General features: G+C 40.5%; 1 protein-coding gene across 1 annotated transcript; it reads left to right on the top strand.

The window, feature by feature from the left end:
* Positions 1–4964: 4964 nt before the first annotated feature.
* Positions 4965–8023, top strand: myf5 (myogenic factor 5). The gene is made up of 3 exons (XM_005923515.2): positions 4965–5492; positions 6407–6479; positions 6689–8023. Exons 1-3 carry the CDS (start codon positions 5040–5042, stop codon positions 6886–6888), a joined length of 726 nt encoding a protein of 241 aa, XP_005923577.1. The 5' UTR covers positions 4965–5039; the 3' UTR covers positions 6889–8023.
* Positions 8024–14030: the final 6007 nt, after the last annotated feature.

The following is a 14030-nucleotide window of genomic DNA, read 5'->3' as shown; positions in this document are numbered from 1 at the left end:
CTTCAGATCTTAGCAGATGACACAGAGCCGTGGTTGACCTTTGAGACTCTGCCTCATCTCTCAGGCCTGCAGCCGCACACACAGATATGAACACACAAAGTGTCTCTCGCGCACACATGCCAAGTTCATAAGGAGTTAAAGACCTCAATGAAATATTAAGCCAAGGGAGAACAATGCATATCTCAAAGCTTTGATTTAGCAGTGGTGCAAAGAAAAACAATTTTACTCAAGTAGTGTGCTTGGAATCAAATTTGAGGTGTTCCTCCTCTAACTTGAACACACTTTTTGCTATGTATATTGACTCCTTTTCAGTATCTTCAATAATTCATTAAAAACAACCAGGAAGAAAGTTCAGACATTTGGAGGCCTTCGTCTGTTTGGTGTTCTATGTATTTTAAGTAGTCTGAAGTGTGTTGAGTGACTGGTTCAGGATGCCAATACGCTCTACAAAGCTAATTAGAGGGACCTTTCTTCCCACAGCTGTGAGGCTTTTTTCATTCTATATTTTATGCCAGTGTTTCCTCTCATTAAGGCACATCATGTACACATGTCCTTTTATTTATTAACTAGTCTAGAACAGGTAATTGAATTGAGTTTGTTTTTAATATAGTGGCTCGACAATTTCCAACAAAAGAAAACCTGCAGCGCTCTTACAAGATCTGTTGGTTCGTGCGTTAGTCTTTCTAGCTTTGGGGCAGTGTGTGTTTCCCTATCTACACAACACCTCTACCACATTTAATATAAAGATACCGGAAATCTTTTTTACTTCAGCATGCATAGGTGCACGTTCTGAATAAAGCATAACACTCTTGGTTTTTCTTTAGCTACTTGAGTGTGGATTAATAAAAAATACTTCAAAGTTCAAAGTAAAAGTTTGTGCAATATTACTTTCACAGTACTGTGTACTTTTATTCCCAAAATGAAGTTAACACTTCCAGAACCAAACTAAATTAAAGCTGGTAAACATACACTAATGCAAGGTTCTGTATGATATGGTATTATTCAGCATGCATACATCTTATACTAAATATCCTTTTTTTTCTGTAGAAACCAGACAGAAATCCGATAGCGCTAACAGTAATGTGATTTTAATGGGCTCCTACTCACTCATTCTGATAGCAGTGATACTTACTTTGCAGCTCATATGTGTAGCAGTGGATGTAATATCTGTTACAACGGAGGCCGGTAATCACATTTAAAAAAAGAACTCAGATGAGTGTGTGGGTTTTTGGGGGTGGTGGTGCATACAAGCACATTTCTTTTCTGTGCTGTTAGTAGAGTTGTATTGACTGCATTTTGAACCTCATTGTCTTATTTTTGTGTTTGCACCATCTGACTGTGTGCATGCTCACAGAAATAGCCCTGCTCTCTCCAAGTCCAGACTTTCTCTTGTATGACTTTACGGGGATTTCGGTGTTACTGATGACACCATATAATTGTCATTTGGCTGTGAAGGCAGCGTTTTGAAAGTTAAAGCTGATGAAAGGCGAGCTGTTATAGGAGGGGGGATAAGCCTGGAGGCTGATTTACTCAGACTTTCCTTGAATATCCTGCTAGCAAAGGATTCAGTACTGACGGGGCTGGCGGTGCACCTCTTTCTGCTCGCTGCCAACACAAATGGTGTTGCCACTCATTTTTTTTTTCATTCGTTCTTGTGGGGAATGTAAAATGGACTTGGATTTTATGTGGGTGGGAAATTGCCTTTAACCAAAAACACTGTGCTTTGAAAAATAAAATCCATTGTTCTTTCTTTTGATTTTGATTTTATTTGATCGCTTTTGTTTGCTTTTTTCCTTTCATCCACAGCTTTCCATGTAGAGCAAACTGAGGTAAGGACCCAGTTAGGAGCAATAGAGTTTTTCTTTCAGATTATAACATTTTAAACATCTAATCAGTATGATATTTTAACAGGGAAGTGCCCACTGTTGGGCATTGGGAGGGGTCTTCCCACCCAGCAATACCATTTTCATGTCAGCATGCATTTTTTTTTACTGATAAAGTTAAACTTTATTTATTTATTTATTTATTTATTTATTTATTTATTTATTTATTTATTATATTTATATATAATAGTTGCATTAACCCAAACCATTACTTTTTCTAAACACACCAAGTAACACATTCCTACTTAAAAACATATTTAAAAATCATACAAATATGTGAACAGCTGTGATCTCAATGTTTTAAGCTTAGGTCTTTGGAGTCCACCACACCTCCCATTTTCAAATGTGTTCAGGGACTTAAAATAACGTTGGAAATTCGTGCAGAGGAACCTTTTTTATTTAAGGGAATATTTATGTTCACAAACATGAAACAGCACAAACTGCTGTTGTTTTTATATTTTGATCAGATATTCTGACTTCCTGCCCACCTCTCCATGACTTCCTCTTGCTCCTTCTGTGCCATGAAGTTAACCTAACTCGAATAAATATATATTTGATCTTTTTATTTTAAATAAAATTCAACTTAAATGTCAATAAGACAGAAAAGGGGACATGGGCTGTGTTTGGCCTCTGGAGTGGGGCATGGTAGAAAAAGTCTGAGAACCACTGGGTCAAGTGAACACATCGAGAGGTTCAATAAATCTCAATGGGATTCTTGTAATTTACACAAACTTGCATTTTAAGATTGACTTAATTTTCACACTGTTACCTGCGTCATAATCACGTACTTAATTACTCAACTTACATTTTACATATTTTTACATATAGAGAATATTTTGCTGTTATTTCAAAGTGACTGTAATACGAGAAAGTAAGTTTGTTTGTTTTGTCCTTTTAAAAAGTTTTGACATTTGTACTATTAACAATCCAAACGAAAAGCAGACATGCCCATGCATAGACAAACTAATGAATCACCCTCAGTGGGACTGTCATAAAAAGGAATAACCCCCCCCCCCACACACACACACACACAAACACACAAAACCGGCTAAACCACTTTCTAATCCCGACAACTTTTGATGGTATTCAAAGTGGCCACTCAGTACTTTTACTGTTCTGACAAGTATATACCGTAAATCCTATAACTCTGGATAGTTTGGATTTATTAAATAAAAATACATTTATTTATAGATTTCCATAAAACCGTTTATTTTGCTAAATGGGAGGAGGAATGTAAGCGATGCACTGCCTTTCTATCTGGGGGATGGTGCAGCACCAAGCAAGCACCATAAAGTCAAAGCGTGAGGCACTTTAGAAGAAATAAGGTTTTCAGACGTGAGGCAGATGAAACATAAAAAGATCACCTCCTGCCCCTCACTTAACTCTGTCTTTGACCCTTGAGAACAACAAAAAAGCAACCTCGGAGAGCTCCCCAGAGACGAGCCGAGTGCGCAGATCACATCTCCAGCCTGCGCGCAATATCGTCTCCCCGCATCATTACGCCATGTGCTGCACTAATCTAACCCCACGGCTCAATTAAGCTGATGCCAGGTTTTCTCATTGTCCGAGTTGTTCTCAGTCTAAACAGCCTTTGATCTTCGCAGCTAGCTACAAGCTCAGGCGAGCCGATGTCTTCTTCAGCTGTGCCTAATCCAAACTCCAACGGCAATTCAGAGGCAGCAGCAGGTACTGGTGTTTTCTTAGGTGTGCGCAGTTCCCAGAGAAGTGGTGATGGGGCTGGAGGGAGTGGGGGTCGTGCCAAACGCTTTGACACATTGTGAGAAATATCCGCATTGTATCCTTGTAAGCTGTCACCAACATCATTACCTAAACCAGCTGGACTGGGTCAAACTGTGAAAAGCATCATTTCAGAATCTTTAGATGTTTCTGCAAATCTTAAATGGAGACACTTTATCTTCTAACTACAGGGATGTTAAAATATGGGGAAAAAGCAATTTGAGAAAAGGCTTTGGATCGTTTTCACTGTATACTTTTATTCTGTTAAATTAGCCTCAAACATTGGGGTGAGGACCCCAAGGAAGGGACATAAGAATGAATGTGATTTGCTGATTCTGCAGTGTTGGCCTTCAAAAATTCAGCTCAGATCCTCTGTTATTGTTAAAGATGGATTAAAAACTGCGGGATGTGGGACTTGAATGTTTATCAGTCCGGAAAAAAAAGATGTTGGAGAGCCACTACAGGGACAAATATTGAATTATCTTCACTGTAAACATCCTCACTCCGTAATCCCTGAGTCATCCCCTTGAATGAAAGCCTCTGCACCATCACGGCCATCTGTTGTGTGCTTGAGTCGTGTCAATAACTTTTAACGGTTAAAATTTGGTCCCTCAATGTTGCAGGGAGTTGTGCAGTGGTGTCAGTGCAATAATTACTGTTTTAATGAGCTTTGGCAAACAGGGATCGGCTCATTCACAGCACCTTAAGTAATGAGTTTGAGTGTTTAAGGGGGGGGCGGCTTACCGCACTAATGTGAATTCACAGGGCTTGAAATGCTACACCTTCCTTTGCAGCTGGGCTGCATCTGCAACGCTGTTGTCTTCACCGTAAAAATTGCCCTGCATACTCCAACAAGTGGTCACCCTCTTTTTCAGCAGAATTTGACTAAACTAAAAACACTGCGATGTTCATGTCTTCACAGCCACGTGTCACTTTCACTGTGCGCTATGACATGATGCCTAAAGGCTGGTTACAGATACATGCAGCATAAATAATACATTACAATACTTATTAGCGCTTTAAAACATGCCAGCTTCGGTCAAAGCTGCACTCCCCTTAAACATCTCTAAGCCTTGTATTAATTGTGGACTTGTAAGAGAAGAGTGTTGATGAGTGGGAAAACACCAGTAAGTGCAGATGTGGGAAACTCCACAGGGTACTGGGGGGTGAGAAGCAACGAGTTGGGATGGGGCAGGGAGGGAGAAGAGCCGACTCCTGCCTGCCTTCTGGCTGGGCCAATGGGCCATGGTAATTAGATCTGGCCAATGTGGGCCCTGGGCTTTGGCCTCGGGGCATATAAGGGGGGCCTGGGGCAACAGACCCCTCATATCACTCAGAGGTCTCTTCTCTTTCACCCAAACTCTACTACCCTTCTTCCTTACTTCCTTTGCGGCCATCTCCTTCTCCATCCAACAAGCCATGGATGTCTTCTCGCCATCACAGGTCTACTATGACAGAGCATGTGCTTCCTCTCCAGACAGCCTGGATTTCGGCCCAGGCATGGAGCTTGCTGGCTCCGAGGAGGACGAGCACGTCAGGGTTCCAGGAGCCCCCCACCAGCCAGGACATTGCCTCCAGTGGGCCTGTAAGGCCTGCAAGCGCAAGTCGAGCTTTGTGGATCGCAGACGGGCTGCCACCATGCGCGAGCGCCGGCGGCTGAAGAAGGTGAACCACGCTTTTGAGGCTTTGAGGCGTTGCACTTCGGCCAACCCCAGCCAGCGCCTGCCCAAGGTGGAGATCCTGCGCAACGCCATCCAGTACATCGAGAGCCTGCAGGAGCTGCTACGAGAACAGGTGGAAAACTTTTATGGCCTACCTGGAGAGAGCAGCTCTGAGCCTGGAAGCCCGCTGTCCAGCTGCTCTGATGGCATGGTAAGACCGCTGATCCTCATCTTTATGCAAATGCCTGGTTTTATTAGGGTCTTTGGCAGCAAAGAAATTAGAACCACTGCACAGCAAATCCCGGAAAAGGTCTTTATTGTTGTTTACTGCTAAAGTCATCATCAGTGTTGAACAAGAGCACTTCTATCAGTTCTCTTTACCTCATCAAGTTTTTTATTTCAATGCAGAACCCTGATTTCCACTTTAGCAACCTGTTAATCAAATGAGCTTGCTTTGCCTCAAGACCATAATTATCATGGTTTTCCATGCATGGCATACACCTCCCATAATTCCTTAATGCAAACATCTATTATGTTGTCTTACAAGAATCTCCGTCCTCTGCTTGTGATGCTCATTATTACAGGTTATATTGAATCTCTGTTTGAAGGTGACTTTGCATCAAATAATACAAAAACAACTTATAACGCTGGATTGGACTAATGGCTTTCCCACCACCGGACACTTTATAGCCCCATTAAACCAACCTAAATCCACCTTACTGAAGTCTGGCAGGCAAAACTGGGCGCTTTTCTGCATTCCATCCTGACTGCATGTTCTGCACCACTGCCAGGATTTTCTGCAGATTTACTAGGAGAAAGTGTCATCTTGCACAAACTGGTGTTGCTTCCACTGATACAATCGATTCGCTACACTCGGAGTCGGGCCGGGGAGGGGAGAGCACAAAAAACCACTTTGGCTTTAAGGTGCATGTGAAATAAAGAAGCCAATAACTTTGGAATTCAGGATTTATTAGCCTGTCCGAAATATCATGGCAGGCACTGCACTGGGTGTTTTCTTCCTATCCAGTATAACACAGCGGTTTAAACAAGCAGCTTATCATATCTGTCTGTTTGCAAGTATTTGAAGGAATTCAAGGGTAAATTCAATTTCACATTTCCTTTCAGGCTGACAGCAACAGTCCAGTGTGGCAACAGCTGAATGCAAACTACAGCAACGGCTATTCATATGCAAAGAACAGTAAGACCTTTTAACTTAAGCAGCAGTTTGATATGAATATAATGTGAATTCTTGCCTGCAAGGCTTTAAAAAACAAATACCTGAACAGCAGATTATGTTATATTTAGACTTTATTTTATTACGTTTCCATCTCTAAAGTCAGCCTATATAACATGCCGAGCTGTATGATCCAAATTTGGCTAATTTGAATTTGGGATCCTCTTCATCAGATAGCGTGGATGATAAAGCAGCCGGAGCGTCCAGTCTGGAGTGCCTGTCCAGTATCGTGGACCGCCTGTCCTCGGTGGAGTCCAGTAGCTGTGGGCCGGCTGGCCTTAGAAACACATCCAGCTTCTCCCCCGGCAGCTCTGACTCACAGCCCTGCACACCGGAGAGCCCCGGATCCAGGCCCGTCTACCACGTCCTGTGAAGCAAACCTTGCTTTGATGTGAATATATATTGCCTCAGGCGGGCGCCGTGCTTTTACCCAACACCAGCTGCATTTGCAACCAAAAGCGATAAGAACTAGTTTTGGGCAAGTGGGAGGAAAACCCAGCAGAACCTGAGGGACGCGCGGCGGCCAGCTTTTGTACTGTACATGAGATTGTAAATATGTAATGTAAATGCCCACTTATTCTATACTTTCTATTATCCCCACTGAGACATATTTAATTATAACAGCTGATGTAATGTTGCATTATTCAAAAAAAGAAATGGTATTTAAGCAGTTCAGTTCAGGTGAGTGTGAGTTTTAGCAGGTTTTGTCCTGTCAAAAGGGAGTTTTTTTTATCCCCACTTTTTTATTTTTTTATTGTAAAGTGTCATGAAATGACTAATGTTGCTTTTATTGGCACTATATATACATGAATAAAAAGTGAACTGAATTGAAGGAGTGTTGTGCTACACTGTTACATCCCCTGTTTTGTTCTTTGGTCTTTTTTCTACTTTTTTTGCATTTAGAAACCAGTTTTTTTCTAGTTAATCAGATGCTACGCTGAAAGTTTGGAGACCGAAAAATAAAATGTCTGCAAAAAAAAGTTGAAAATCCTAATTAGCATGAATCTCACTCACTTTAATAGAGCTTTTCAGCAAAAGTTAATTAATTATGAACAGTTCACCGATGCTGAAAGCGGCTGCTGCCATTTCAGTTTTTATCTTTTGATCTCTTTGGCTTTTTGAAGATTTAAAAAAAATATTGTTTCTAGAACAGGTCAATTTTTCCTTACGATGGCAGATTTATATTCATTTGTAGAATCATGATTAGGAGTTTAAAAAACTGTCAAAATAAAAGGCCAAGTTATTTATTATGTGCCTCACACGTGGTGTGTCCCAGACGTCTTGGAGTTTTCTTCAGCTAACAAGGTGTCAGGATCACTGATAGAGGTCATCTGATATCGTTTATCATTTTTATCCTGCCATAATCATTCATGTCGCCTGTTTGCTGATGAGTCAGTACAGCAGTGTAAAAGCCAAATTCGTGGTGTCTTTCCTGGATCACAGAAATGATTCAATAAAAACCGACAACTGTGTAAATAAAGGAAAAAATTCAAAACATCTCTAAACTCATTTTTGTGTCTCTGTACTCGTGAAATGTAAAGCTGCACACTGTGTGTGTGTGTGTGTGTGTGTGTATGTACCTGTTTGTTCCTTCCTACCAAATGTGAGTCATCATTAACACCCTTGATTACACCATCAACACAAGAGTTAAGAACAAATGGCCTCTAATTGCATGTATTGTGTGACTGAAGAGGAGGAGGCGGCGGAGGGGGAGGGGGTCACATATGTGTTATACTCCGTCATGTCTTTGATCATGCACTAAGAAAGCTTGTTTTCAAGGAATGAGCTGGAAAGCTGTAATACCGTGTCAGTGCATTTGTCAGAAAGGTACGAATTTCGAAAACATATTATCACAAAAAAACAGAATCTAATGTAAACCACACAAATCTGATACAGCTCCACATGGATCGTCTAAAGTATTACCATGCTACTTTCATATAAATGCATCAGTTATAATGATGTTTGTAGAAATTTTTTATTTTATTCTTTTTTGTTGTTGTTATGTTACATTAATCTTGCTAAACAACACATTCATTTACTGCTGCTTATCCAGGTTCGAGTTGCAGGGAGCAGCAGTTTCAGTAGAGACACCCAGACCTCCCAGCCTGGGACCCGAGAGATGCCAGAGAGAGACATAATCTCTCTGGCATCTCTCGGGTCAGCCCCGGGACCTTCTCCATCACTGCAGACATTGTGTGAATCCATCTGTAAATTTTGTGGTCCTCTCTCCGCTCACCGAAAAGAGGTGAGCACTTCACCCTTTTTCCGGCCGAGGACCATGGTCTTAAAGGTGCTGATTCTCCACGCTCTGATGCAAATCACCATAGTACACGCTTGAGGTCACTGCCCAACGAGGCCAGGAGAACCAAATAATGGGTGGCTTGGGATGTCTGTAGCTCAGGAGGTAGAGCGGGTCATCTGGTTTTCGGAAGGTAGGTGGATCTCTGGCTTCCAGTCTATATGCCTTTGGCAAGATACTAACTCCAAGATACTCTGTAATGTAAAAAGTCCTGAGGCCACTAAAGCAGGTATTAAAAAATCATAGACAACAATAACATAGACAATTGATAAAATACCACCCTACCCACAAAACTTAAACACAAAACAGTATAAAAGTATAGGGAGACAAAACAGCACAGGGCTCAAGCATACTGAAATAACATAAAACAAGAGATAGCAGAGTATTCATAACCACATGACTGATTACACTTTTAATTTAGGTATCATCCCAATCTGGGTCCAAGGTCTGCAGGAGAAGAAGAAATGACACATGTTGATAACTCGAACAGAAGATGCTGTTTGAGGATTTAGCTAAACATTCATGTGTTACTGAACCCAAGATTTCAAGAGGAATCACTGAGCACCTACGTGCTGCTTATGTAAGCATCTGTATGTTAATTTCGTCTCAGCAAAAAAATAAATAAATAAATAATTATCACACTTAACATAGCACATTGCATTGGCTTCTTACCCAGAATTTAAATCGCCTGATTGCATATCATCATAAGGGTCTAATGTTAGGCTGCATGTGAGCAAGAGGTTACAAAAGAAAAGCTCAGAAAATGCATGAAAGTCAAATAAGTTTAAGTGAGATAATAACATATTTCTGACAGTAGCCATATTTTAAAGGGCAAGCCATTGTTGACAATGTTTTCTTTTCTTTTTTTTTTTAAGATTTTACAGCATTTTGATTATAAAAACTAATTTAGAGCTGTGATTAGATTAAATAGTTAATATGCATAAATTTCAGTAATTGCATCATGCAAACATTTTGGGAAAATAAATTGTGTTTGTCAATAAATAATCGATATTTATGATCAAAATTCATTTTTTGTTTTGTGTGGTTTTGTTCTCTGTTTTTCTCTAATACTCTGAACGAGAAGTCTCCACTTGATTATCTCTTGCAGTCTCCACGCTCAAAAATTTCCTCCCTGTGCCAAAGGGTTTGTTAATGCATTGTCCAGAGTAGCATTTACAGAACATTTCATTCCTTACAAAAATTTCATTTTGTAATTTATTCAGCAATTAAAGAGAATTTAAAGGCCCTTCCATGACTGTATTTCCTCTATCATGTCAGCAAAATGAAACAAGAATTTTTAACTTGACTTTATTAGCATATATTTAGATATATAACATCCAATTTGCATATTTAACCTTAAATATTATAGCGGACTCCTCATATTAAAAACAATACTTTGAATGTAAGTAATTCAATTTGGTGGTTTCATGGTTTCATGCTGATGTCTATTAGATCATTTTAGAATACCAGCAAACGTTATGATAGCCACTTTTTATGCAGCAATGGTGTTAATGATCTTTAAAGAAACAAAGTAGCATTAAAAGAAATACAAGAAATATGATAACTGTGCAAGTACCACCAGTATTTATCCAGATGTACAGTCCAAGAACTATCTCTTCACCTGCCACTGAAGAGATAGTTGCAGTGTAACACCCTCCAAAAGCAAATCCCAGCAGTTAAACAGTGTGTCTGTCTCAGCTACAATGCAATGAAACATTCTAGCAGTGGCTTGTATTTCACTAACCTCTGCTGTCAGCTGCAGCCTACACTGCAAATGTCGCTTATGTAATTTTCCGTGGCTACCTGTGATTCATGAATCTCACCCTCACCAACCCCACACGGCGTCCACACCAGAACGTGCCAGCAGTTTACACGAAGGTTGTTGGGATTGAGCTTTATTTAAAACGTGTAAGTTATACAGGGACCTGTTTTTATTATAAGTGTAATAACATCACTCAGAGGCCAGCACAGTCATTCTTGTAGTACTGTGCAAGACCACAAGAGAGAGGTGTTTCTTGTATTTCTCCAACATGTGAGAGGCCATAGTCATGACTTTATTGATCATTATTTAAGAGCAGATTTTATATGCCGCAGGTTGTATTTATGTAGTCTCTAAATGATCCTCTTGATAGTGTTTCTGTTGGGTAATTCATATATTCTCTCATCTTTGAGGGAAATTCTGATCTCATAATGAAACTTTAACTGTGGAGGTCTTTGGAGAATTCAATCTGCCCTCTGGCAAAATCTGTGATGCTGCTCTCTAAGTGAGGAACTGCAAAGGCAGAAAAGGGAGAGGAGATGAATTTCAGCACACTTCTGAACTGTGAGCAACGCTGCAATATAAGAAACGTTTAAACCTGACGTTTCGATCATACTACTGCTACTACTAAACATCTTTATCTGTTAAACAGATAAAGATAGAAGTGAGTAGGATGGAATACGGAGAAAACACACCTGGATGTTAAGCTAACTGGCCACTTTATTAGGTACACCTGTTTAATTGCTCTGTAATGTAAATGTACAGGCATATAAGCATGGTCAAGATGACCTGCTGAAGTTTGAGCATCAGAATAGAGTTGAAACATGATTTAAGTGACTTTGAACATGACATGGTTGGCCGCACGGCCTCTGCTGAATGTTTCAGAAACTGTTGAGTTAGTAGGATTTTCCTGTAGATGCATCCCTATGTTTCTGGGTTCCTACCTCACTGGAGAATAGCTGGACTACTTGCAACTGATAGGAAATCAACAGTGACCCAAATAGCCACTTATTACACCAAGGTATGCAGAAGAGCATTTCTGAATGCAAGACATGTTGCACTTTGAGGCAGATGGGCACAGCAGGAGAAAACCACACCGGGTGACACTCCTGTCTGCCCAGAACAGGAAGCTGAGGCTGCACTTCATACTGACTGAAAATGTTCCCTGGTCTGATAACTCTAGATTTCTGCTGCAACATTCAGCCGGCAGGGTCAGGATCTGGCTTTTGCCTCAAGCTTCTGGTGGAATAACTTTCTTGGCATTCATCAGGTTCCTCATTAACAAGGGAGAATTATTTCAACCCCACAGCCTACCTGAGTCTTGTTGCTGAGCATGTCTGTTCCTTTATGACCAATAATAGCTTTTTTGATCCAAAAGGGAAATTCATGTTTCACATAGTTCATCTGCTATTTGGATGAGAATTAAAAATCCTGATTTCTCTGGGTCCAAATTATTTTCTGCATCTCTCCCTCTTACAACAGATAGAGAGCAGTCTTCCAGTACTGATGTTTTTTTGTTCCATGAAGATTTTAAAAAGTGGTGGTCAGAGTTATCCAGGATGGCTTCTGATGTCTTTAGTGTGCATCTTTCCCCCGCCACCCTCAACACGTCCAGTCTGGCTCCAATTACAGAGCCATCTTTCTTCACCAGTTTGTCCTGTCTCCTTGCATCCTTGTTTCTGATGCTGCCTCCCCAGCACACTGCAGCACAGAAAAGCACACTTGCCACCACAGACTGGTAGTACATCTGCAGCAAGTTACTCAGATGTCAAGAGATCTTGGTTTCCTTAACAAATAGAGGCAACTGCCCATTTTTGAATAGTCTGTCTGTATTCTGGAACTCGTCTACTTTGTTATCTATTTTGGTATCACCTCAATGTCCACCCCACAAACCTTCTGAGGCTGGAGAGCAGGCCTGAATCTTTGGGAATCTACTACTATCCTTTGTCTTAGTGATGTTCAATATGAGGTAAATGGCCTCTGTAGTCAGCAGATCTCAGTTCAATAGCACACCTTTGGCATGTGGTGGAACAGGAATTATAATCATGGATGTGCAGCGACTGCTTGGTGCGATCGTGTCAATATGGACCAAAATTTCCAAGAATAATTGCCAGGATCTTGTTGAATGTGTGCCACAAAGAATTAACACAGTTCTAAAGGCAAACGGGGGTCTAACCTGGCAGCAGCAAGGTGTGACTAACAACGGGCATGTTAAAACAGATAAATAAAGAAATAAAGAAACAATGAAATAACAAATATCTTTGTAGCAAAAGTGTTTAGGAGAGAGGTAAGGTATTCCTATCTTTCGTAACACTTCCGTACTGTTTATAATATCTATTGTCTGATTTCTTTCCTCTTTAATAAAGTTTCTTCAGTTCTGCTTTCTTTTATTTAGTTTTCTCTTTTTCTCTCTGGGAGGAATTATTTTGTTTGGAGGAAGTTTAAGAATATCAAGGTGATTCATCTCCATTTAAATAGGGACACACTTTCATTTGGAAACAATTCGTTTATACTGCAAAATGTGCCTCTGTGTGCAAGCTTGGTGAAAGGTTTTATTTGTTAAAATACCACAGAGCCTTCGGTGATGTAAAACAAAAAATCTGTCTATATTAAATCTAAAAGAGATACATCTAAATGCCCGACAGCTGTGCAGTAAACCTAGTCTAGCCTTGATAGAAGTTTACAAAAGAGATCACGAGTTAAAGGTAAAACTAAAGAAACCGCTGGGAATTTTTCGATTGTTGTATCATCTTTGTTGTGTCTCACAGCCACAGATGTGAGCCTTTTGAGAAGGTGTTGCATTCAAGCTCTCTTTACCATCTGCAGACGTGGGTGAGGAATATGTCACCTTCATCAGTTTAATCACTTCAGGCTTCAGTCATGTACTGCAACACTGGATGGGTGATGGAGAGTGGCACTAACAGAGTGTTTATTGCATGAAACACAATGAACAACACATTGCTTTGTACTTTTGCTGTCACCGTTTGAGTTTAGCACCTTCTACTTACAAGGGTCTCTTTATTAGTTTCAGAGTCTGCTCTTTGTATTGATCCAGCAAAAGGCTGATGACTTACTGTTCCAAGGCTAAAGACCTGGATGAGACTTCAGAGGCACAACTCAGTACACAAGGTGTAATCACTCGGCCTTTTAGCAGCTGCACTTCGATCACTGAAAGGCAATCAGACCCGTGCTGCTGTAATCGAGTAGGCACCTGATGTAACTTTTGTCTCCAAATCAAAGGTTACACTCAGCAACCAGTTACTGAAAAGACTGCAGTATTCAAAGGCCTATGTCTATCTAATGTGTCTCCAAATTTCCTATTCCTGTTTTTTTTATTCTGCTTCAAACAGGCTGTTTTGATGTCTGTAACCTTAAATGCAGTTGCTCCTGGGCACCCTCAATCCAGCAAACCGGGCAGTGTTTTTACCAGAGACAGTATAAAAGGTGGAAATGGCCA

Source organism: Haplochromis burtoni, unplaced genomic scaffold (genome assembly GCF_018398535.1).
Source record: "Haplochromis burtoni strain Fernald_Lab_line unplaced genomic scaffold, NCSU_Asbu1 Contig_49, whole genome shotgun sequence".
Classification (NCBI taxonomy): domain Eukaryota; kingdom Metazoa; phylum Chordata; class Actinopteri; order Cichliformes; family Cichlidae; genus Haplochromis; species Haplochromis burtoni.
Note: the sequence above shows the minus strand (reverse complement) of the source record. Positions and strands in the feature narration are given on the sequence as shown.